A 26,947-nucleotide genomic window follows, 5' to 3' on the forward strand; every position below is an offset into this window, starting at 1 on the left:
AGGAGGGTAAATAGGAATGAAAAAATATTTTGGGTCAGAAGAGCACAGGGATTTTAAAGTTGTATTGTCACTGCTAAAGCCAGTAACAAGGTACAGATTTAAGCTTGTGTGACAGTCTAGTGAGCATTTGCATGTATCTGCACTGTATTCGAATCGTAGGATTGAAATATACATACACACACTAGGTGAATATTTACTGCATTTATTGCTCAAGTAAAACTAGTCCTGAACTGCATTAGACAAACAATTCATTTTGAGTTCCAAATGACATATTTGTGTCTGTCACATTGTTCTACTTATGTAATGTTTAGAAACCTCCAGCTTCAATACACTATTATCGAAAGCTTATAATTAGGTTTTCTTTGTGTTTTTTAACAGATTCCAGTTCTCCATCAATAATGTGAAAATTATGGAGCCTCATCCCAAAGCCAAGTATATATCAAAGTTTGCTTGAAATATCAAGAGGCTCACAGGTTTCCCATGACTGGCCCCAGCCTCAGTCTTTAGATGGGATTAATTATATTTTCTGGGTTTTGTATAAAGAGTCATACCCCACACCTACCTCTTACAGGTACTTAATTAACACCTTAATTAATAATGACAGAAAATTCTGGCCTTCCTTGGCCACCTTCATCCTCAGAGTTCTTTTCTGGGGTCAGAGGCTGGAGGGGCAGTACTGAGCAATCCTACTAGCCTAAACTGGAAATGCAGCTTTATGAGCAGCCTCCTCTTCTTCATCCATGATAAGAATATGTCTCAGGAGAAATTCATGAGCTTGGAGCTTGTTTGTAGGCTTGCTTACTCCTTAGGGATTAACCCCCCTTGAGGGCGATGCTGTGAGCAGGCCATAACCATCCATGGTTGGGAAAGCCCTAATATCTTGAGTCTTGTTTTCTCTTCATTAGTCAGAGCTCAGTGATGGTATTGCTGTACTTGTGGGAAGCAACGACAGAGTCCAGGGTGTGATCAGCCAGCTGGAGGACACCTGTAAAACTATTGAGGTAAGTCAGCTGACTCGAAGGGAATCAAAACCAATCCTGAGACTCCGAGGAAATAGTGAGTGTCTCAGTGACACACTAGAAACCCCCTCCCAATGTTCCATTCTTTCCTCCTTCCTGATATATCTCTGACACTTTCTGGTGCTTTGGAGAACTCACCTGAGCTTGATGAGGTGGATTTTTATCACAGTTGGTCAGAGAGTTATTGTGTGCACGCTCTTCCTCAGGCAACTCCTTATTGGAAATTAGCAACAAGCCAAATCAGTGGCCAGCAATGGAAATGAGTATTGTTGTTATTATTTAACAAGATTTCTCCCAGGAAATGGAACAGTCTTCAGATATGCTGATCGGTGCTTCAGGAAGTCTTGTAAAGGTGTGAACTACACACCTGTGCTCTCCTGGCAATCATCAGGTTTCCCCTGATTGGGGAAAAATCTCCCCAGTAGTGGCTAACAGGCTGAGACGCTAACCACTCACTTTTGCCACACCCTCTTCATTGTTGTGTGCAGGCCTCTCTTATTATCTCTCGTTTCCCTTTGTCCTCATTTCCCAAAGGTAACAGTTCTTTGTGTGTGTGCACTCTTATAAAACACAGATTGTTTTATACATGTATGTCTTAGTTACTTTCTGTTGCTATGAAGAGACATCATGACCAAGGCAACTTAAAAGACAGCATTAACTGGGGATTTGCTTACAGTTTCAGAGGTTCAGTCCATCACAGTTATCAAGGGGAGCATGGCAACAGGCAGGTATGGCACTACAGCAGTAGCTGAGAACCTACATCCCTACATCGTATCTTCAAGTCTGAGGCAGAGAGACTGAGCCTCGTGGGTTTGAAACTTCAAAGCCTACTCCCTATGACACTCCTCCCCCAATAAGGCCAGACCTCCTAATCCTTCCAGAGAAAGTTCCACCAACTAGGGACCAAAGATTCAAATATGTGAGCCTTAGGGGACTATTCTCACTCAAATCACCATGGTATGCATGCCTTTTAATTTTACAAATGCTATTGCATTGTATTTTCTTTGTATTTTGAATCTAGAATCTAGAATCATGATTTTAAGTCCATACATATTACTATAAGCATGTCCAGTGCCTTGGTTTCCTTTTCTGTGAAAAGGGGACAACCACGCTTACTCTGTAGAGACTACAGGCTCAATGAAGACGCCCAGCACAGTACCTGGCATGAAGTGTGTGATCTTATTACTTTTCTATTATCAAGACAAAGTCTATTATAAGTCTAAGACCATTTCCAGAGGATGGCTTCAGGACTTCAATTGGTTGTAATTATCGCATCTTAGATTTACACATCACCAAAATCAATTTCCTTTCTTCTTCACACTCATATTACTAAAAAGATCTTTGATACACGGAGATTTACTTACGGAAGAATTATTTTCTTTTGGCGAAGAGCCTAAGAGATTCAGAAATGGAGAATATAAACTGTTTCCTCATATTTACCGTGGAGCTCAGTCAGGCGCTGGCCGTGAATCAGCAGTCCACTGTGGGCTGGGTTCAGTCTGCTGTGTTATAAATAGCCTGTTACTTGTGTTGAGCGAGGCAATCTCTAGCCACCTCCTGGGACTCTCTGTAGCGTCTGGCTTCCTGTCTGGGATAAAGACATCAGAAGATGGGTGGAAAGAGCTGTGGTCCACTGAGGTCTTGAGTGAGGGTAACAACTTGATTCAGGCTATGCTAGAAAGGACAACAGGCATCTCTCACAGAGGCCAGCCAGGGTCTCAGCAGGAAGCAGCTGTCTCTAGTTACACTTGAGAGCAAGCCAAGAAAGTACAGGTTTAAAGCTATATCAGCAGAAGGGGTTTAGTTAGGGACAGTATGGAGAGCAGCCAAGGTCAGAATCATCGCCCTTTCTTACTGGTAATGACTCCACCCAACATGGCACACTTTTGTACAGATTTCCACAGATTTCTAAAGCGGGTATATTATCATTACTTCCAAGTCATTAAGATGTTGGTGGTCTTTAAAGTGCTCATTTTCATACCAGGTTTGGTGTTGCACACCTCTAATCCCAGCTACTCAGAAAGGTGTGTCAGGGGGATTAGAAGTTCTAGAGTAACCTGTATAAAAATAAAATAAAAATAAAAACTGGCTGAGGATAAAGAGCAATTTTCTGGTACACAAAGTCACCTAGTCCAGTTCCTCAGTGCTTTGAAGAAAGGTAAAATCTATCCATGTTCATGTGTTTATTTCAGTTGTTGGACTTCTAAAGAAAATAAGATAAAAACAAACATCAGCAGTATTGGGTTATGCATATTGTGTAGGATATACTGGTTCGTAATGACCATTTTGAATGTCTGCACTTATGTCTAACCAGTACTTTCATGGGAGGAAAGGTCAAGAGGACAATACTAAAGGGCCAGCACTTTTAAAAGCAGGACTGGACTTGGAGGTTTCGTTTGTTGTTTGTTTGTTATGACAGATTATCAGCTGTAGCCCATGTTGCCCTTGAACTCATGGTAATGTCCTTTCTCAGCCTTCTGAATACTGGGAATAGAGACATAAGCCATCATGCCTGGCAATTTTCAATGTCTTACTTACGTATTTCTATGTTTTGCACCTTTGTCAAGTGAGCCCAATATTTTTAATAGATAGTAACACTGATGTGAATGAGCAGATGTGTGACTAAGTATGGCTTTCTCATTGTTTATGTGTTACATCCGGAGATGTAGGGGTCGTTAACTATGACTCCTATGCTCTGTTTCAAAAGGGTTGAGATGAGGCAAGCATCCACTTTTCACACCTATAAACCCCATAGGATGGTAGGAGATGGAACAACTTATGTTATTTGTTCAACTTCCCTGCTTTACAGTGGCATGATAATACTGCTTCACACTGTTGTGATGAGAGAATTGGGGTAAAAGGGACATTTAAGGAGATTAGTGGTATATCACGCCACCTTGAATCATCATGGACTATGTACACTTGTCTGGATGATAATCAATTGATTTACTGGAGCCCTGTTGTAAATGTTGTAAGAAGATCATCAGGGTCCTGCTTAGTCAAAATGGCCAAGTTGAGCAGCTCACTCCAGGGAGAAAACTGCAAATGAATGGGAAGTTGGCATTTGCTCTATTCTTGTGAGAATACTGGTAGCAAAGAAGGAAGAACATTTCCTGGATTCATGCTATTTGCAGAGTGCAGTGACTTAATTTCTCATCAAGCTACATGGCTTTCCTGAGTCTGTTCTCTTGCTCTTAGGCTTTACAGGGTTTACCTGGGGGCAGGAGGTTCCATGGTCTGGACTAGCCCAGAAAAGCCATGATGCCAATGATATAAACAGCAAGTATTATATAAATGTCACGTAACTATCCTCCTCACAAGAAGGAACAATGTAATTTAACAGAGTGAGCATCAGTTGGGAGATCTCAGACCTCCGGCCAATACAGAATTATATTGCTGAGCTTGGGAGCAGAGTGAGAGGGCAGGGGCTGAAGTTCAGCCTGTACCTAAAGCTTCAATTTGTTCCTTTATTAGAAAGATTCTAGTCTGTGTTCCTGGGACTCCTTTAAGTGTTTATAACTGGAGCCTTGCAAACGAATGCTTGGGCTTGCTATCTTTGTTTCACTTAAGATGGTTCTTTGTTCGGTATTATTAACTTGATGTCTGTTTTTTTCTCCGGGAGGGGTGTGTGTGTGTGTGTGTGTGTGTGTGTGTGTGTGTGTGTGTGGAATGGGACTGTTGAAGTGCTGTATCTCACATGCAGCTGCATTTCTGCACAAGTGTGTCCCGATGAATGCTGGAGGAATGTGGTGGAGACATAAATGGGTGGTGGAACGGCAGTTGCTCAGTGACAAGTGGCCAGGCTCAGGCTCTATCTTCAGGCTATTTTAGACACAGAGCTGTACTCCTTACATGGTGAAAGCAGCGCTCAGAATCACTTTAGAATTTTTCTGCCATGCCTATGGCATATACCTAAACTGGGTCTGATGGTTATGTCTCCTGTTGGTGACATTCTAAAACTGTCTGGGAATGGAGAAGCGAGTGCTGTAGCCTGAAGAACATCAGAAACATCTCCACATTTCTAAGTTACAGACTCTTGGAGCAGTAGAGTCAGAGAGACATCATCAATTATCCAGTCTGATCTGTCAGAAGTATACGCGGCATCTTTTAACAATTGTCCTGAGGTTAAGTGGTTTCCCTAACTTTGGTGTTTTAAGGAGTGAACACTGTAGCACGTAAGGTTTACTAATGGGTAAGACTGCTGATGGCTTTTCTCTCCCAGCAGCCTGGACAGCCCTATGAATCTACCCAGCAGGGAGGGAGCTTCCAGCTTAGTTCCAGATTGATTATATCCTGCAACCAATGCGATCTTAATTCACTAGCTAAGCACACCCATGCAGATGCAAAGTGCACACACACACACACACACACACACACACACACACACACACAAACACACACACACACAGTGTAGAAACCAAAGATATCAAAAAGAAAATGGAAGCTATATGAAAAAAAAACCTTACAAGTTCATAAACTGTGTATCTTATTTACATTACTATCTATCAAAGTAGGGAAGGAAGGATGGGAAATTGACATTAATCTATGATAAAGTACTATAATATAGAACTATGATTAAAAAAAGCAGGGGGAAATCCTGGAAGAGAATAAGGTTTTGTGGAGAAGAGGGAGATATGGTTGTACTCACATTTTTTTTTTTCGGGCAATGACCATCCTTCAAAGTTTCCTATCTGCAGACACATATATACAAAGAAATCTGCATTTTCCCATAAAGGCAACATTTTCCCCATTCTACTATTCATGTTACTACACAGTGGCCATTGAGAGGAGCACAGGTTACTACATAGTGACCATTGAGAGGAGTGTAGTTACTACACAGTGACCATTGAAAGGAGTGCAGTTACTACATGGTGGCCATTGAGAGGAGCACAGGTTACTACACAGTGACCATTGAGAGAAGCACAGGTTACTACACAGTGACCATTGAGAGAAGCACAGGTTACTACACAGTGACCATTGAGAGGAGCACAGGTTACTACACAGTGACCATTGAGAGGAGCACAGGTTACTACACAGTGACCATTGAGAGGAGCACAGATTACTACACAGTGACCATTGAGAGGAGTGCGGGTTACTACATACTGACCATTGAGAGGAGCACAGGTTACTACACAGTGACCATTGAGAGGAGCATAGGTTACTATACAGTGACCATCGAGAGGAGTGCAGGTTACTACACAGTGACCATCGTGAGGAGTGCAGGTTTATATTTACAGAGTCACAGGAAGGATGTAATTCAGACTGACATTTTATTAAGTAGCACAGGCCTGATCCTTAATTAACCTAAGAAAACTGACAGCCAGGGTGTTTATTGTTTGCTGATGGCATTCTAGTGGTCCTGCCCCCAAAATAGAGGGGCAGCAAGTCAGCCACAGAGGGAACAGAACGAATAAGTGAGACTTGCCATTCTAGAGCTTTTCCTGTGTGAATCACATTAGGTTACCTGAAAATCATATTTTATCAGAGCTTCAGCTTTCTAATCTTAGGATTCCAGGGGTGAAAGCTGAAGTTTCATATTCCAGGGGGAGACTTTTGTTTTTTGTTTTTGTCCCAGTCTGCAGAGAATTATGTTAAAGGCCAAATAGACAAGAGAGAACATGCCTCTTTTCTGCTATAAATTAGAAAAATATATTCATTTTGTTTTGCATTTATCATTTACAATTAATTTTATAATTGCCCTTTCGAAAAACTGGAAAATCATGGCAAAGTTTTGGACTGTGTAATGCCTGGTAGATAGCAAGCAGTTAATTAATTTGTTGACACAATAAACTACAGAATATAAATCTAAAATATTTTGAGAGTTCTTGCTTTAAGAGCCCACTTTCAACAGAGTAGATCTAATAAGTAGTCTTTGCTCAGTTCACAAACATTTTATGTAATTTTATAATTTTTATTGTTTGGGCTGAACTTGGTGGTACACATGTTTAATCCCAGCATTCCAGAGGCAGATGGATCTCTGTGAATTTGAATCCAGCCTGGTCTAAATAGTGAGTTCCAGAACAGCCAGGACTACATAAAGAAACCTTGTCTTGAAAACAACAACAACAACAACAAAAACAACAACAAACAAAAACAAAACACAAAAAAACCCAACTAATTTTTTTATTCTTTGACAATTTCATGTGCATAATGTATTTTGATCTTATCTTCCTCCCAATACCACTGTCTGAATATTTTCTTCTTCCCAAAACTTTCTCCTACTTTCTGTTGTTATATGACTGTATTTACTTAGGTTGTTTTCATGAACCTACATGTGGGACTATTTACTGCAACATGAACAAGTTAGCAGTGGCAATAATTCAGAAAAGAATCCGCCCTTTCTCCCAGAAGCCATTAACTGACAATAGTTCCTAAGCCAGGATAAAAACTCATAAGCCCTCCTCCCCATAAGCAATGTCAGGAGCTCAATCTTGTTCAGGTCTTGATAAGTAACTATAGCTTCTATGAGTTCAGGAGTGCCACCGCCAGGTCATATTCAGAAGATGGCATTTTATAGCATTCTTCCCTGTCTCTGGCTCTTATATTTAGTCCCCTCCCATCCCCCTTCCTCACTTCTGTGATGTTCTTTGAGCTTTGAGGAAGGGAGTGACATAGATGTATCTATCATGTAGGGCCAGGAATCAACCACCACTTGTTCTGAACACTTTGACCAGTTATAAGTATCTTCATGAACCATGCCCAGTACAATGTAATCTCTAAGTATGAATGTACATATTAGATGGCAGTTTGAGAACATGCCCATTATGTAAACAATAATAGAATAGTAGGTTTCCACCTAAGGTCTATGACCTCCCCAGACATGATCCGTAGACCAGGATTATAGTAGAAGTCATTAGTTCCCTAAACTTCAGAAAAGTACATAGTTCTTCCCATAGCATTTTGCCACCCATATGATGGTCCATTAATGGCTAAGACTATTCATGGATTTTCTCCCCTAGCAGCATGAACCAACAGCACCTATGAAAACTACCCAGCTGGGAAAGGTATCCAGCTCAGCTTCACATTGATTATGTCCTCCAACCAATGTGTATGATACCTTTGGTAATAAAGTCTTACCATCTAGTTTTGGTGGCCAATCAGAAGCCATGACATTACCTTGTACTGTTTTAGGAGCCTCTGAGGCCTCCCTGACAACACAGAGGAGAATGTACCACACAGGACATACTCCCGAGAGCAGTGTTATCCACCCATTAGGATATCTCTGGTCAAAGTCAGTTTTGATTATATTTTAAAATTAACTGACAAAGCAGTGGGATTTTTCATACACCCCGAATTTCTGTTAATTTCTCTTCTCGAATCCCACCCCATGCCCATCTCTACTTAAACCTTTCCATTCAGTTTCCCCTCCTCTACCTTTATACAATGCACTATTCTCCTCTCTTCTAAGGCTTCTTCTTCTCTGCTCTGTCATGGGCCTTTGTGCTGTTGTTGCTTCCCAGCCTCTACAGACACTAAATTAAGTTACAAACTAAAATTCAAACTAGGATCCAGGTCCGAGAGAGAATGTGGTGGTTATCCCTACAGACCAGGCTTACCTCACTTTATATAAAAATGTTGAGGCTACTTTCAAGGATGGGCACAGTTGGAGACTTGGGAGTAGCCATGATGAAGGAGTTCAGACTTGTTGACTTCAGGCCAGGTACCAAGAATGGATGTAGAACATCCTTTAACACAACATCTCTGTTGAATTTTACTTTACACAGGAGTGAGCTCATTTATAACATTATAGCATTCTAATGGCCACAGACTTTCAAGATCATATAACTGAAGGAGTCAAGTTAAGGACTTTGAGTCTAAATTGGAAGAATGATGACATCATTGGTTGTGTGGTTCTGGTAAAATTATAAGAGGTTTTCAAAGTATCAATGATATAATGCCTACATTTAGGGCATCAACCAAGCCTGTGTTAGTACTTCCCACACCATTAGGTATAAATGGATGAACATTGCTGTCAAAATGATAAAAACTGGATCAACATCAAATCTGTGGAAATGACTTAAAATCCTAATTAGAAACAAAATAATACTTATAGCTGAAAATAGCAGAAATATAGTTGTTTTATTTAAACCACTGAGTACATTTATTACTCATTAAGAAAATGTACTAGACTCTGTGGTTTCACATCAGTCTCATTACAAATGATTTAAATTTCACTGTCATAGACTTGAATTGCCTCCCATATATTAAGTAACAGAAAAGAAAACCAAAGGTAAATGGTAGGCGTTTTATCAGATCACATCTTAGTATATCATGAGCCATACATGTTGCTAGGATACAATTTATAGAGGAAAAAATATTCTACATTCCTGCTTAGCAGTGGCACTTCTTTTTTTCTTTTCTTTTTCTTTTTTTCCCCCTCCATCTTTATTAAATTGGGTATATTTTTTTTGTTTTTTCTCCATCTTTACTAAATTGGGTATTTCTTATTTATATTACAATTGTTATTCCCTTTCCCGGTTTCCAGGCCAACATCCCCCTTCCCCTTCCCCTTCCCCTTCCCCTTCCCCTTCCCCTTCCACATGGCTGTTCCCCTCCCCATCCTCCCCCCATTACCGGCCATCCCTCAACAATCATGCTTACTGGGGGTTCAGTCTTGGCAGGACCAAGGGCTTCCCCTTCCACTGGTGCTCTTACTAGGCTATTCATTGCTACCTATGAGGTTGGAGTCCAGGGTCAGTCCATGTATAGTCTTTGGGTAGTGGCTTAGTCCCTGGAAGTTCTGGTTGGTTGGCATTGTTGTTCACATGGAGTCTCAAGCCAGCAGTGGCACTTCTAAACATCAGAAAGACAAGTTTCAGGACTGCAGTTTCAGGACTACAGTGGGCACATGGTTGCTGATAAACTTTGGACAAAGTGACTATAATAAAAGATGGCTCTCTTGGAAAGCTACTAGCAGACTTCAGTTCTAATGCATCTTTGGCAAGCCCAACAGTGTCTGATCTAACAGGCCTTTGGTCATTTTGACACTTGCCATCACTCTAATCCTTGTCACATCCTTTCCTGTTTTCATTTCTACTTATTCTTAGGAGACACTTCTAGGAAGTTTTTCCTGAGCCCACACTTGTATTTCCCTTGTCTACACTAAGGGTTGAAATAATCCTCCACATCTTGCTGCTCAGAGATATGGTATGAGCCACTTCCTTTATGCAGCCTCTTATGATACATCATACTATTAGCCCCCAGTTCCCCCCAGTAAACTGTGAACAACTGAAGAACAGGAACCACAGTCCTGTTCATTTTTGTATCTCTTGACTCTTGTGGGACACAAACAGCGTACTGAAGAGTTGTTTGCTGAATGAACCAAGAGGTAGATGGTAGCCATGCCATTTAAATAGTTCCACCTGCAGGATCTGCTACATGCATTACAAGGTGTTTAGAAAGTGAAAATAATGTTCAGGAATGATGATGGTGGTGCATACCTGTGGTCTCAGGAACTGAGAGATAGAGGCAAGAGAATCAGAAGTTTGAGGCCAGTGTTGGCTTCATAGGGCACTGAAGGCCAGGATGGGTTACATGAAACTCTGTGTCACTATGCCCATAAAAAGTGGAACATATACCTTTAATACGAATATGTGGGAGACTGAGGCAGTGTTTTGAAGCCAGCCTGGGCTACATAGTGAGTTTCACGATAGCTTGAGCTTTAATGTGAGACCCTAACGAAAAACAAACCAAAACCAAACACAAACTTCAAACAAACAAACAAAAGACAAAACCAACACACACACCATTAAACAACTAGGGAAGAACTAGAGAGATGGCTTGTTAGTTAAGGGTACTGGTTACTCTTACACAAGACCTAGATTCAATTCCTGTCACCCACATAGTAGTTCACAGCCCCAGTTCTAGGGCATCCAAATGTCCTCTTCTAACTTCTGTGGAGACAGACAAAGCATTCAAACATAAAATAAAGGGAAAGCTAGAGTACAAAGACCTTTTTGGTGTGTTTGTGGAGCAGGCTTCCACTTGTAGGCAGACCCAGAGCCTATTTCCAAGGAAATATTCAAAACATAAGAAGAAGGCAAGACCTGGCCACAAAGGGTTTACTAAGCTGAAAGAGAGTGAGACAAAGGTCCCTACGAGATCACTGGTGTTAGACATGAATTACTTGGGTTGTCATGGCAGGAAAGTGAAGTGAGATAACTGTTTATCTCAACCTGCTTCCAGCCCTGAGGCTCTGGATAAAGAGACAGTCACATCTTGAGACACTGGCACACACACACTGAGCCTCCTAGAGATGTAAAAACCAAAGGCAGATGAATGGGAGTGCTGGAGGGTTAATGGTGATTTAACATGGATTCATGAGGCATCAGCCTCACAGTAAATGTGAGCGTTAGATTTGCAGAAGTTGGGGGGAGGGCTTTCTTTCAACATTTCCCTCTCTTGAGCAGATGTAGGTATGTATCATAGGTGGTGACTATTATGGGATTTCAGAAAGTTAAACAATGATGCTCAGCTTTTAAAACGTTACCACAGTGTTTATACCTACAGATACAGCTGAGGGGGAAAGAAATGTCCATATCTTCCATAGGTAAATGCTCTTGTCTCCTAAAATGTCCAGGTGATTTTCCTTACAACCCATTTGTAACCTTAGTTAACCCAACTAACAGGAGTGCTGCAGAAAGCAGAAACAGGACCTGTGTGAGAAGTTTGATCACCTGTATAGCATCCTGGAGGAGAGGAAGACCGAAATGACCCAAGCCATCACCCGAACACAGGAAGAGAAACTGGAGCATGTCCGAACTCTTATCAGAAAGTATTCTGATCACCTGGAGAATGTATCAAAGTTGGTGGAGTCAGGAATCCAGTTCATGGATGAGCCAGAAATGGCAGTGTTTCTGCAGGTAACACTTTTTGGCACCAGAGACACAAACCCAAAGGGTGGGTGCTGAGAATTAACTGTGATCACATTTTCAGTATTTTATTCATATCTCATTTAAAAGTCTATTTCATTAACTAAAAGCTTCATCCATTCAATATTAAGAGAGAGGGTGCCACTTAAGACCTGAGCTAGGAGATTTAGACTCACAAGTAGAGGAATTAAATCTCGCCAACTTCATGAAAAGAGATCAAGTAAGCTCATCTCTGTTGCTTTCACAGAATGCCAAGACCCTGTTGCAAAAGTGAGTACTTTCTCTTTGATCGAACACCACACTTTCATTTTTACCCAAGGTCACTGGACTTTAAATAGTAACAGAAAATAACAAGTGTCTTTACTGCAGGATCACAGAAGCATCGAAGGCGTTTCAGATGGAGAAAATAGAACAAGGTTATGAGATCATGAACAACTTCACAGTCAACCTCAATAGAGAAGAAAAAATTATCCGTGAAATTGATTTTTCTAGAGGTCTGTTACTTCTTTGATTATCTGTCTTGAATTGTGCATGTGTGAAAGCTGCTGGGTGAGCAGAATGGGGGAGATGTGCAAAACCCTCCAGAATGGACATCCAGATCTCCACAGCATCACAAACCAATGTGATCCTCAGTTTTACTACAGGATCACACGGTCTTTGACTGTTTGTTTTTAATAGTATTTAAATGTCATTATCAAGAGTTTGACTCTGGTTAGTGAAATCCTTAGTAATTGACATAAATGATGATAACTCAACTTCAACTCTACCCTGTAGTATGAATCTAGTAGTGTAAAGGAGAAAGATTAAAGATCAGTTGAAAAGAAAACACAGGATGAGCTCAGATGAGCTAGGTATAATAGTCCCTCAACTTGAGGATGAGATAGTGACAAGTCACAAAGTCAGTCATAGTGTGGAATTAGGATAGGGTCTGTGAGCTATAGCTGTGACTTTCACTTTTGGCTAAGAATTCCCATTCTTAGAAATAGCCTGATGAATTATAGCCTGATGAATTGGTCAAGAGGGAGACAATAACTCTGCATCTGATGCCAACTGTCACTGCCTTTATTCATAGCAATATAAAGAGAAATGCAAACAGTTCTGGGCTAGGCCTCTATTCCATGAAATTGCACCAGCCGCACAGACACAAGTTTAGAGCCAAATCATCATAATAGATTATGATTTGTGCTTAATAAGATAAGAAGATAAGGTCTGTCATTGATGTACTTGAGTGAATTTTAAGGTCAGTAGATTTTAAAACGTCATGATATTTATTACGATGAAAAGTGAATGCATTCACTGAATTAAAATAAGCCATTGTTTTCTGATAGGAAAGAGGGTTGCATTTCCATTTAACAAGGCAGAAATAAGTACCTGACAACCTCCTCTCTCCTCTCTCCAACTTACAGAGATGCTCGCTATGACAGAAATGTGAACAGGCTCTGTGAGTGAGGTTGTATGAGGGGCAGGGCATACAGCTTTATACTGGGCATAAAACCAAAGCAATGGTTCTTTCATATTTGCCCTGCCACGGCACATGTAAGAAGCACAAGGTTTCAGGATGGTAGACTGGACCATTGTCAAGTATCAGCTGAAGTGACTTCTCTATCCCTGGGCTTATAGGTGCTAGTTATTAACTGTTTCCATGGCTACCATAGTAGTTAAAAAGTTTAAAAATACCTTATCTCACTAGAAGAGGAAGATGAAGACGATGAAGGAGAAGTAGATGAAGAAGGAGAAGGAGAGGATGCAGTAGAAGTAGAAGAGGCAGAAAATGTTCAAGTAGCATCATCAGGAGAAGAGGAGACTCTGGAAAAAGCTGCAGAGCCCTCTGAGCTGGCTGCAGAGATCCAGGCTGCCTCAGGGCCACTACTTGCTTCCTCTCCAGATTCAGTTTCATCCCTGCCACCTGCTGCAGATGTCCTGGTGACACAGGTAACCATTCACTAGTTCCTTCCTGCGCTAAGTACTTTAAACAACTTATTCTGCTCTAAGAAAAAGGTAGTCGTGTGCCATATGTGTAGGCGACAGACAGAACATATCAGGACAGTTACAATGCCAGGGAGAATCTAGATGATTCAGAAGGTTCATTACCATTATTGTGGTTAGCAAGATTTAATTTAATGCCACTTTTCTCCCAACAACACTTTCAGATCTGAGGCAATCTCTGTCAAGAAAGTGTGATTGTGTGTGTGTGTGTGTGTGTGTGTGTGTGTGTGTGTGTGTGTGTAGTAAGAGTTGTTCATGGGAATGTAGTCTACCTTTTGTTCCTTAGTCAATGGAAGCATGGGGTACGATGTAGATTTATATGAGGTGAGAAATGACAGTGATTCTACTTCAGCACCATGACTCTCATGTACATAATAAAGGAAGTAAAAAGAGAAACCACAGTAGTTCAGGTAATTGACCCTAAAACACAACTTTGCCTTCTGCTTGGAGGGCAAGTGAATGGAGCTTGTTTTTCCATTTGTTTGTCATTTGAAGAAAGTGTGGTTCAAAGTATTTGGAGACATACCTGCTCATGGCTTCTAGAAGGCCACTGTGCAGACTCGGACTTTATGTGGATTTCCAGTTCACTTCAGTGCACAGAAGTCCAGTCATTGCATGTGCTAGGAACAGCAGGCTCATCAAAGATTCTGGTTCTTGTCCTGTGGGTTTAGATTATTGACAGAGGGGGGAAAAGCACCCAGAGAACCCAGACAAGGAATTGTAATTGGTACTCTGTCTCTATAGGCATATATCCAGATATAACACTTTTTAATTCCCAGAACCTTGAACTTCTGAGTATCCTAGTTACACTGGCATTGAAAGAAAGCACGATATTAATAAGGGTTGGGTTTGATCAATTAGGTCAGTGTTGGCTTTTAAAAATCAGTTTTGTGGACACATGCATAAAGCCAGAGTTAGTTCTGGTCAATAATTCACCATATATGGTATTTCATAAGCAACATTTCACTCAAGGCTTGTGCATTGCTCCTGTCTGGGCTACCACCTAGTGGAAGGCAAGAACAGAAACACAGTCATGTGATGAGCATTTTGCCCCAGCACCCAAAGAGCTCAGGGTGTTCAAACCCAAAGGGAAATAACACCAACTGCTCTTTCCTCTTTTTCTTCTTCTTTTTTTTTTTTAAACTTGCCAACCCATCTGTTCTGATTAAGGGGGAGGTGGTGCCCACTGACTCTCAGCAGACCACACAATCTGAAACTTCAGGCCCTTCAGCAGCGGAAACTGCGGATCCCTTGTTTTACCCTAGTTGGTATAAAGGCCAAAGCCGGAAAATGATCTCCAACCCACCTCACACTCCTGGGGGTGAAGGTCTGAGTCAAATAGGGCCTTCGGCTGCTGAGGATTCCAGTGTGCAGTCCGCAGAAGTAGCAGAAGCCGCAGCCAATGAGCAGGCAGCAGTGAGTGGTAAGGAGTCTAGTTCAACTGCAGCTACCTCTCAGGTTAGTGTTGATGCTCTCATGTCTGTATGCTTTCCCACACCTGCCGCAGTCCTGCTGGAATAGCCACATCCAGAGAGCAGAGTGCAGCATTAGCTTATTCTCCATCGCTGGCTTGCACTTAAGCATTCTACCCAAGAATAAACAAAGAACCAAATAATGTGGATTCCCTTTGTCCATGGTGACCCCATCCAAGGCTTTCCAGGGGATGGGGTGCAAACAAGCCTAGCCCTTAGGCATGCTGTGCAAAGCTGTTTTATCTGCAACAACTGGCTGGCTGGTGTGGCTGGTTCTTTGTGAAGTTCACTTACCTTTATGATCTCCCCTTGGGCTTCCGAAGACTAATCACCTGCTTTGGAATCATTCCTAGCAATCACCAAGAAACACATTTGAATTAGTTTAAATTCGCTTTGTAAAATAATCTTGGATCTGTGTCTTCCAGAAATGTGCTTGCAATGGTTAGAGACTCAGGTAAACCACTGCTTCCTAAGCTTGTGTTCCTCTAGGCAGGAATACACAGGCTTTCCTGTATTTTTATAGAAACACTTGATAAAAATTTTTTTGATATCGTAGCCTGATAAACTCTTACTTTCATAATGAAAATTTGAAGTCCAAGTCTTCCTTCTAATGCTTCGTTAGATGTTTGAGTGTCTCCAAGAGCCGACAGAGCCCATTTACAGTTTCTTCCTGAGGAAGAATATGAATCAGGAAGACTCCTAATAATGTGTGTAAGGAGGACAAGCTGTCACTCAACGTGTGCGGGTCTGTACTCCTCCACCATCAGGTGACATTGAACAGTGACTATCTTACAGCTGCTCAAGTGGCCCCAATCTCCCTAAGTGTCAAAGGAACATCAGTTTGGAGAATTAGAGAGTCATGCTTTTGTATCTGATTTCCATTCACAGATACAAAAATGACAAAACTAAACTTTGTAAAGTAACCTTTCAAGGGCTACTTGTAGGTTAAAAACAAGAAACAAAACAGATAGGATAGACTGATTATTTCTAGACACTTAAGGGGGAATTCTGTATTTGATGAGGAAGAGTTATTTTCTTTAACAGTAGTACAGTGTTTCCACAAGTAACACATAGTAGGTCTCTGGTCTGAAGCAAAAAGTTTGTATAAATGATATGTCTAAAAGAAATGATTTGTGATGATGTCAGTGAAGATTTCTTCTTGTTTTCTCACAGGAGTTAGCAATCTGCCTAGCACTTCTGGCTTTTCTTATTCTCCACTACATCTGGAGTCAGATTCAGTGCTTGATTTTTGCTTTAATGGGTAGGAAATATTTTATTTTCAATTTACTAATGTCTTATGTATTTTCTTTCATAGTGTTCCCCTTTTGTAGGCTCAGAGATGCATTTCTCACAAACCTTGAGGTTTAGCCATCTAAAACTGTTTCACTTAAGGCCTTGAGCTCCCTCCCTATAGGACAGGAGCCCATGTACCATCTCAAGAGACTCATTCCATTATCCCTGCATGGAGAGCCTTGACCCAAAACAGTGGCTTCATAGACAATTATTCAGTAATCCAGTAGGGATGAACCTTCCAGGTGGCCATTAGCTAGGTCCAGCTCAGCAGAGGGGAAAGAAGCAAAGAACCCATTCAGGAGCATGTAGGCCTGATGTAGGTTTAGGAGCAGCATTCCCCGTCTTCCCGGAGACGTTCAGGAGGTGCCCTGTCAAGAATGCTGTTCAGGTCAGTCTCTGGCACTAGCCTAGGACTAAGTGATTTCTCAGTTCTCTTGGAACCTTTATTCTCTTCAGAGTCTTCCCTTGGAGAGGAGGTCTCTGAGACAAAGATACTACAAGTATAGTGGTCATTAGGTACATTGAGGGAAGAGCCGGGCATTAATATGCACATAATAGCCATAATTATCTAAATGAAAGAAAAGCCACTATTTATTGTTCAACAATTCCTTCCTTTTGTTTCAAGTTACACTTCTCATAGTCAAGCTATGATGTTTGCTTTGAGAGTGACATCCTACATTCTGATTTTAATCCTTTGAAAGGTACCCATTTAGTTAGCAATATTCGAAGAGCTCAAGTGCACACACTTGTGAGTGAAGCACTCTACTGGCCAAAGCCCTTGCTCCATGTACCCTTAGCCAAGTCCAGGATCCTTGGAGCTAAAAGGCACCAGCTATTTTTGATTCCCTAACCTGTCATAATAGGCCCCTCTTCTGTCTCATTAGCCATCTGCTCTGCAGTGGCTATAGAATCTGTGTGTACCAGCTGTGTCTGTAACTCTGTGCGCAAAACCCCCACCCACCTTATGCCCAACAGTCAACTGTGAACTTGTGCACATGTAAACGTCCTGAGCATGCATATCATCTATTCATCAGCCTGACTCCTGCTTTTCACATTATCTGTGGTAAAATGGAAGCATAGGCAATGGTCTTGGGCACAAAAACAGGGAGAGGAAGCTACCTGGTTTCTGGGAGCAGGAGCTAACTGTGGATCTGAATAATTGTCTGAAGAGTTCCAGCTACATTCCAAGAATGTAAGTTTGGAACTCTGTCACCATGTATCCTTACGATATCCTCTGAGGCTGTAAGGGGGTTGTCATGCTTCATGGCTGTATGCATTCATCTGCCTGTGTGGTGAGATGGGAGTGAGGCAGGAGGGATGGGGTTTGATTCAGTGGTTTGATATTTGTTGTTACAAAGCCATCTTGATTATGTAGTTTTGTATTTGAGAAAAGGCATTTTTATGTAACAAAGCTAACCTGATCATCATGGGAATCACTCTTGGACCCAGGAAATCAGACATGAACAGGATTGTATAGACCTCACAATGGTACCAAAGTTCGGTGCAACTTCAATACACAGAACCACTAGATAACTATTTGTCCAGTGTACATTTAGCTTGTAATGTCACCCTGTACTTAACATCTTGGATGTGATACCAGTGCTGTCCCAACTCATTGATGGTCATTACTAAATAGTTCTAGGTCAGGAGGTATTGCCTCAGAAACCCAAGCATCACAAGCTAAATTGCTCACCTTGAAGCACACCTCGGCCCCAATGGCTGAGCTGTAAATCCTTTAAGATGGTCCTATTCCCAGATACTTTCCACATATTCCCTGAAAATCCCACCATTGATTCTAGAACATAAGCAGATAATTCTTACATAATCTGGTCATGGAAAAACAGAAATCAACCCCCTCTACACTGGTGGAGGGGTGTGAAGGTGCTACTTTTTAATAGATTGAGGGTGGATTCTTAACAATCTTGTCTTTGTTTTCTATGAAAAATCACTGTTTTCAATATTTGGATTTATCCCACTTGTCAATTCATGTTTTAAAAGGTGCTAGTTCTCACTCGTTGCAGGAAGAACCTTGAACTTTCTCACCTTATTTCTGCTAGAAAACTGGGCAGAGACCTGGTTTGACCAGACTGCTGAGGAAGACTTGTCCCTGTGCACGCTGCCCTTCTGGTTCATGTTCACTATGTGTTTAGCTGAAGCAAAGAGAGTTTGGTAGAAATAACATTGGATGCTTTTCATGTGTTTATTTTTTTAATTGATTTTTTTGGGAAAACTTTATGAGGATATTTTCGAGTTTCATGCAATGTGTTTTGCTCATATTCATCCCTCTGTCAACTACTTTAGAAAGTGAGGATTTAGTGCTGAGAAGTTTAGAATCCATTTCTGGATGTTTTCATGAGAGGAGTCACAGACTTGGGCCTGACGGGAGTCATTCAGAGTCAACAATAATCACACGAGATGCCCAATGAACAGATAATTCTTTGCATTTCTCAAATTGTGTTTACTGTTGCTACATTCTCACGGAAACACCATGCTTTCATGCTGACTTGCAAATATCTCCCTGGGTGCTTATTTATAGCTCAGTGGTTGCACAGGTGTTTCATGAAGCTCATGAAGCTGCAAAGTCCATGCAATCTGTGTTGTCTGCCCTAATGTCCATGTAAGGATTCTTAAGATCCTGTGGCTCATTAGAGGAAGTCTGATGCGAGATGGGAGAAAATGTGTAGTTTTTAAAGCCAGCTTTATTGAACTATACATATATTAAAGCTCACCCATTATAAGTGTACAGTTTAATGAGCTGTGACAAATTTGTGTCATTTTGTAGCTATCAATATGGTTATTTAAAATGCTTCTGTCATCTTTCAAATTTACCTAGTCTTTTAACAGTATTGATTTGAAAAGAAATGTATGTTTAGCTTTTATTAACTTTGCCACTTTACATTTATGTGTTTTGGCTTATATTCTATTTTCTTAATTTAAAATCACAAAGATTTACTCCTATGTGTTATAGTGTTTTATAATTTTAGCTTTTAAGCGCCAATGTGATTTTGTTAGTCTGAATATGTAAGGTGAGGCTGAAGGGGTTTTCCTTTCTTGGTTGTCATGTACCTGCCCATTTGTTCCACTGACACAGTCTCTCTTCTTTGTTGAAAGACTCCCCCTTCCTTCTAGAAATGTAGTTGACTGGACCTGCATGGCCTCTTCTCTTAATTCTCTTTTATGCCATTTTTTTTTCTGTGTTCTCTCCACCAACTGATTGTTTTAGTTTTATAAAAAAGATTCAAGTGAATTAATTTGTCACCTTTGATCTAATTGTAAAATTAATTTTTACTATTTATTAGTTTCACTAATTTTTTTTGAAGAATTAACTTTCAGTTTTATTGGTTTTTCTTGATCTCTGGTCCCTTTTCTATTATGTATAGTTTGCCTTCTTGTATTTACTTTTTCTTATCTCTATTTTTCTCTTTTTAATGATAAAAGCTTCATTGGTTGATTTATTGTTTTTCTTGTTTTTCAATATGAATGTTCAGTGCCATAGCGTTCATTGCTTTATTTGGATCCCAGGAGTTTTTGCATGTGTCTTTTTTAAATTTTCTTTAAAGCATTTGTTGACTGATGTAATGATTTCTTCACTGATGCAGGAGTTTAGACAAGGGTTGCTGAAGTTTGAGAATTGGGGATTTTTTCCAGATTTTTTTTATTTGATTCCATTTGTTTATATTATGAAAACAGAATTAATCTATATGCTTTTATCCTTCTAAATTTATTATGATTTACCTACCATTCAGAATGTGACTTGGTTTGGTGAACATACACTTGGTTTGGGAAATACAAGAGTTTCGTGTTGTGATTGCCTTTCATGTTTATAAATATCTTAAGTCAGTTGATTGATGATGTAGTTCAAGTCTACAATACTCATTCTGATTTTCTGTAATCAGTTCTATTAATGGCTGAGAAAGGAATTTTGAGATATCTTATTATACTTATGAATGTACTTAGATAGATCTTGCAGATCTATGTGGGATTGTTTCTCAGATATTTTGAAATTCTATTTTGGTACTTTCATATTTAACATTGTTATGTTTTCTTCAACAATTGATCCCAAGATGAAATATTTCTTAATAACAAAACTTATCTCTTTTCTGCTCATACTTGTCTGCTCTGGAACACCCCAGAGTGTATATAGATGGTCCTTGTTCACATACCGGTTGTAGCTACCATGATATGTTTAAACCTTGCATACTGATAAAAAGGGAGGAGAATAGTGTTGAAAATCATTAGGTCTTATTCCAAAAGCAGAGTGCAGGAAAAGTTTCATGATCTGGATCCAATATGCCTGGTTTCCATTCTCCTGTAACCATACACAGGGCCAAGGGCGGTACCTAAGCTAACTATGATCTGGTGACCTGTTTGTTTTGTGGGGCTCTGTTTTTGGTTTTGATTTCAGCTGATGTATCAGCTAATATCTCTGATATTATGCCATTTTCATAACATACCTATGCCCAAGAATTTCCCTTAATTAATTTTGAGTTAATTTGCCAGGAATGGAACTATTAGGTTGTAGAGGTGTATAAATAACTTCACTAGAAACTGTCGATCTGTTTTCACACAGCCTATTGTGTGCACCCACTAAGAAAGGAGGAGACCCAGCTACTCTCCATCTTAGCCTACGTGTGCATCGTCCTGTACACTTAGCCATTGTAATGCACGTGTGCACGCCTGTGTGCCTTTTTTAATTTATTATATATAAGTACACTGTAGCTGTCTTCAGAAACACCAGAAGAGGGCATCAGATCTCATTACAGATGGCTGTGAGCTACCATGTGGTTGCATGGGATTTGAACTCAGGACCTCTGGAAGAGCAGTCAGTGCTCTTAACCACTAAGCCATCTTTGCAGCCTCTGTGTGTGTGTGTGTGTGTGTGTGTGTGTGTGTGTGTGCGCGTGCGCGCGCACACGCACGCTTTCTTATGGTTCTAATCCACAATTTCTTGTCAATTAGTTCTGTTTAGCATCATTTCATTTACATTTGCAGAAGTTTCCACAGAACTGCCAGTGCAGCTCTTCCATGAGTAGGTGACTGTAAGCACTCAGTGGTCCGTTGGCTCAGGACTGATGTGTAAGAAGATATAGTACCTTGCCCTGTTCCTTCCTATGTAGCATATCATCTCAGAGACAGAGCCTCAGTAGCAATGTGGGTGGCCTGTGCCTAAGGATCATCATCTTAACATAGAGGAGGGTATGTGCAGGCGAAATGCAGTGGCTCATTTCAAACAGAGGCGAAGGGGACGAGTCATCAAGGAAATGCAACTCATGACTGTCTTAGTTTTCACCCAGGATCTAAAAATGCACATGTTATAAAGATGCCCTCAGAGGAACAATGATGATGAAGCTGATGAGAGGAAGGGAAAGAATGTGAAAGGGGACTGGAAGGAGGAAGAGAGAGTATGTGTAGTGATCAGAAAGATGAGTGTGTGTGTGTGTATGTATGTATGTATGTATTATGTATGTATGTATGTATGTATGTATGTATGTATGTGGGGGCACATGCAGTGATCAGAAAGTCCAGTTCAGGCAGGGGATAGCTATTGCCTATTCTTTATTTCTAGACTTTCGGAGCACTACCTATATCCAGTCAGACATGAACCCTTATCAGATATCATACAATCCAAGATTTAGACCCCTGAAAGCATTCTCATTTTTGTAGCCAGTATGATCAATGGGCCAAAGATCCAGAGCTATAGCCAGTGTGGAACTTTGTATCTCCATCCAGTTCTAAAAGAAAAATGGAAAGAGAAAGAAAAGAGAAAGAAAGAAATAAGAAAGCAAGAAAGCAAGCAATACGATCATTTTTAATGACCTTTGAGATTGGCCCATCCACTACTGTTTCAAGCATGCAAATATCCCTCTAACTGCCACCAGAGATTGAGAGGTAAATGCAGGAAGTAAGAGGGCCAGGAAGCATCTACATGTGAGATTAATTTCACAAGGTATTCGTTGCATTAAGAAATAAATAAAGCTAACAGACACAGGAGACAGGACATGATTTCCCTTGAGTGTAACTATATGTCCTGTGTTCTTTGAAATGATCTATTTAATTCTCCAAAACAGTCTAAAGTGAATGAAAATTTAGCTATGTTCCCTAAATTTAATTGAAGTATTCAGGGTATCAAATTAATTTCAAACAGAGCCCCCACTGAGATGGATTATACAGAGTTTCAGGAGATTCAAGCTTACACTCACTGTCCAGTAGGGTACCTTGTGCTGGAATTCTCACTGCAAGGAAGAAAGTGAAAAGTGATAGCGCCCAGGAATGGCCTCTGTTTACTGGATAAGATTGTCAGCACTTAATAATGCTAGAAATGAAAAGTATTAGTGATACTGAGATGCAGTCACTTTATAAGAGGGAATATAGTTTTCCTTAGCAAGTGTGTTTTGATGAGATCATTCTATTAACATTGCTTTTGCATCTATGTCTTACAACACTGACACTTTATTTATTTTTGCATTTTTATTCCTCTGCTGTTGCTGAGAAAGTGACATTCTAATAATGATCAATTTAGCCATTTTACTGAAAGGTCAAATAGACAAACCAACTTTGAAATTACAGGCTCTGTCTCTCAGGAGCAAGTAGTAACTGTCACTTTAACAGGGAGGTAAAATTGATGTGTCCATTATACAAAGTATACTATGTAAACTGTTTGCAGTCCTGTCATGAATTCATTTCCCAAAGTTTTGTGAGTGAGCACTGGAGAGGGAGCTCTGGGGAAGCTGGGCACTAGAGATGACTCTCTTGGGGAGCTGGGCACTGGGAATGGTGCTGGGGGTAGCTGTTAAGACAGAGATAATCCAGTTTGCTCTGTACTTTTAAGTAGTTTACTGTTCTGCTTTAACTCAGACCTTTGCTAGTGTAGCCCATCTTGCTTGTTACTTTGTCTTCATTTGTGTATCTTAGTGATTTTCATGAAGCACCGTTTTTCTTACGCTGCTGATGAAGTGGGACATTTTGTAAATGTTCCCCAAATTCCCTGGTTTGTGGTGGCGGCTGTGATGTGTGTGTACGTAGCTTCATTTCATGTGTAGAATCATCTACAGAGATTCTTTTGGTTAATCCCCACATCAGCTCCACACAGAAGTAAGAACCTAGGGGCTTGCACAGGATCACAGAGCAGCTGGGGGCTCAGAGCTTTTGTCTATATCCTTAAGCCCAGAGTGAGGTGAACAGTCTAATGAAGGTCACATTGGCATTGGAAAAGAGTGGGTTAATCTCTGCCCCGCACCTCCCTAGGGATCTCTGTGACCAAGAGGCCCTCTACCTTGATTCACCACTCAAGATGGGTTGCAAAGCTTTGCAAAGAACCAGGGGTTGGTTTCTAGGCCTCCACATATGTCCATTTCAAATAAGAGTTTTATTTAAACCGACTTCCTGTCTTCCATTGTTGAGTCAGCCCATCTTGAATTTCATATTTGATTGTTTACTTATTACAATGCAGAGAAGCTCTTGTGTGAAAAAAATTTGGCTCACCCTCAGAAAGAGAGAAAATGTACATAGAGAATAGACCCAGCTGTTAGAGCCATACCTGAGAAGAAGGTTGACTTTCTATCCACGTCAATAATCCACAGCAGGGCACGTCCCAGCACTCTCCTCAGGGTTAGGAAAATGTGAATGCATTAATTCCAGTTGACAGGCCCAAGACTATTGCTCTGGCTCTACTCCTCACTTCCCAAGAAGGATTTTCCCATAGCAGTGCATCTCCCAGGTCATCCCTGGGATCATCTCACCACTCAGGGTGTAAGAATGTAGACCCTCTCACGAAGAGATGATCTTTACTGTTCCTTCCTGGCTTGTCTAGAGACTCACGATTGTTTTGCCCCTAGCATTCATGAAGACTAGATACATTTTTTTCCAGGCCTGTGCTTCATGATATCATATGCTGCTTGATTTGTTCTAAGGAGAAATGCCTGCATTCTTATGAATGGAGTGCCTATGGTATTTCCAAGGCTTAGAGCCACAGAACAGACTTCTGTTGCCTTCACAACTGGTAACTAGCCAAGGATCTGAGCTGTTCTTACTTTCTCATTCAAGAGTGTATAATGTATAAGCTATCAAGACTCAGAAATAGTTCTTTCTGAATAAGTATTCTAAATACTCAGGATTTCTGCTCACACCTGTTTTAAACATCTGGCTTTGATTCTCTGATCCAGACCAGCAGATAAAGAATGGATGCTGGATGGCTGCCCATTTGGAAAACTCAAGTCTAGCCTTATCCTCATTCCTCGAGGCAAGAAGACTTTGTTATAGTTGGGCAAGGGTTCTTTTCAACTGACCTGAAAAGAATGGCATTTAACAAGCAGCAGTAACCAGACTCTTTCAGGTTGAATTTCCCATTGGCATCCACTTAAACTCTTAGGCACTGGATGTCGCAGCCTGAGTGTGTACACTTGGATCTCATCACCCTTCCCCCACTCCACCATTCCTTCAGTGGCCTGATATCATTGATCTCTCAACATTCCTAAGTAATATGCTATCAGGAGGGTGTAGATTAAGTCATCACCATCCATTAATGTCCTCATGGCATTGCGTTTGATCACCCAAAGAGTAGAACACAGGTATAGTAAACTGATGGGCTGTGGTCATGAGCGGCACAGAGATCATTTGGAAAGGGGAAATGACTAGAATTCACACCCTGGGAAGCTGACAGGCAGCTGGAGACATTGACGTTCCCTCTTCTACTTTGGGCCAGCCTCAAAGAATGTCCCACCCAAGTGTGGCTTCAGAAAGTCATGTCCAAGTGGAGGCCAGGACAGCATCTGTTCAATGCTATTTATGCAGGGGACCATGTGAGGCAGATGCATTTAGGTAAAGGGTGCTGCTGATTTAATGCCTCATGCATTGTCACTGCACTCAATTAGATTCCCATGGTCAGCACCCAGGGAATAATTTGCTCTCAAGTGAGTCTGACAAGAGTTCCACGTTTCCTTGATTGTCAAGAATTTTGCCATAGATTCACTTTAGCTCTCTCTGGCCTTAATTAATCCATTGAACATAGAAATCAAACAAAATCTGCACTGAGCATTTTTACTTCTCTGCTTTGTTTTTGTTGTTGTTGTTGTTGTTGTTGTTGTTGTTGTACACTTTCCTACCAACAAACAAACAAAAACAAAACAAAACAAACACTTGTTAAGTGCTATGAGCTATGACTACGGGTAGAGATCTATGACAGAACTGGTAGTTAGAGTGTACAATGAGGCCCTGGGGGCCAACTTCAGCCTCATGGAAAACAAAATCCAATCAACAAAATGGTATTAGTGACAAAGCAGGTCCAGGTGACAGACATATTGACACGGACATATATACAAAGTGGAGACCCCTGGCCACTCAGTTCCACTCCAAGCATAGCTGCTGTGCAAACTCAGAGTGGGCAGTCACCCACTCTGCAGGAGGGAGGCAAGGTGCTTCAGGTTTGCAGGATGAGGGGAGTGGCAGGCACTGGGTAGGCAGGGACACATCCTGTCCAGAACCAAGGACTGCTTCATTCATCACGCATTCCACACAAGTTCATTTCTGCATTGTTTGCAGAACTTCAAAGACCATATTTTCTTATTAAGTCAGTTTTGTAAAAAGGTTGTGCCGGGGAGACAGGATGGAGAAAAACATTTCCCATCTTCACCAGTTTTTTTATCGTATGTGTCAGCAATGTTAACTGTATTTTGTAACCAACCCCCAGACAGTTTTAATCTTGCAGAAATGCAACTCTAGACCTATTAAACAAAACCTTTCAACCCTGCTTCCTCCAGCCTCAGGCCCTGGCAGCCACTCTCTGTTTCTGTGCATATGGCTGTACTAGGAACATGAATGGGAGCATACATTGTTTTACTTGGTGTATCTGATTTATTTCACTTGGCAGAAGGTTCCTTCAGAGTTTGCACATGTCTTGGTGTATATCTGAGTACATTTTAAATGATATTCCATTGTAGGTTCATGCCAAAGCTTATTTATTCCCTCCTTTGGAAACTGCTCCTGCTTCTTGGCTGCTGTGAATAATATTGCTATGACATGGTGTGAAAACCTGCTCGAATTCTTTCTTTCAGGTTTTTTTTTTTTTTTTTGAGCACATACACAGATGTGGAGTTGTTGTACCATATGGTGTCTGTTTAATTTTCAAAAATATTTTTATTATACTTACTTCAGGGGAGGGCAAGAATAATGAATGGTATGTGTGTAGGTCAAGACAGCTTGTGAGTCAGTTCTCTTTTTCTACCCTGTGGGTCCTGGGGAGTCAAACCCAGGTAGTTGGGCTTGATACAAGAATGTTTACCCACTGAGCCATTCCAGTGGCCCATGTGTC

General features: G+C 40.9%; 1 protein-coding gene and 1 long non-coding RNA gene across 5 annotated transcripts in view; one reads left to right on the plus strand and one right to left on the minus strand.

Annotated features, from left to right (window-relative positions):
* The window catches only part of Trim55 (tripartite motif-containing 55), a 41,942-nt gene that overhangs the window by 9,640 nt on the left and 5,355 nt on the right, over positions 1 to 26,947 (plus strand). Inside the window, exons 4-10 of one of the 3 annotated variants that reach the window (XM_006232181.4) lie at positions 906 to 1,001; positions 11,648 to 11,881; positions 12,138 to 12,160; positions 12,260 to 12,384; positions 13,581 to 13,822; positions 15,047 to 15,334; positions 16,522 to 16,609. In XM_006232181.4, coding sequence (XP_006232243.1) covers positions 906 to 1,001; positions 11,648 to 11,881; positions 12,138 to 12,160; positions 12,260 to 12,384; positions 13,581 to 13,822; positions 15,047 to 15,334; positions 16,522 to 16,609 — 1,096 coding nt within the window. The remainder of the gene's footprint in view (positions 1 to 905; positions 1,002 to 11,647; positions 11,882 to 12,137; positions 12,161 to 12,259; positions 12,385 to 13,580; positions 13,823 to 15,046; positions 15,335 to 16,521; positions 16,610 to 26,947) is intronic. The other 2 variants (NM_001012218.1, XM_006232182.4) reach the window with 2 other exon arrangements.
* LOC120100781 (uncharacterized) lies at positions 187 to 14,579 on the minus strand. Of its 2 annotated transcripts, XR_005500805.2 has the most exons (3): positions 14,403 to 14,579; positions 2,384 to 2,607; positions 1,099 to 1,232 (listed from the first exon to the last, which is right to left on the minus strand). It is a non-coding gene; the product is annotated as an uncharacterized LOC120100781 (long non-coding RNA). The 2 variants fall into 2 exon arrangements; XR_010064190.1 differs by having other exon boundaries at positions 187 to 2,607.

The sequence above is a fragment of the Rattus norvegicus genome, chromosome 2, assembly GCF_036323735.1.
Source record: "Rattus norvegicus strain BN/NHsdMcwi chromosome 2, GRCr8, whole genome shotgun sequence".
Taxonomy (NCBI): Eukaryota; Metazoa; Chordata; class Mammalia; order Rodentia; family Muridae; genus Rattus; species Rattus norvegicus.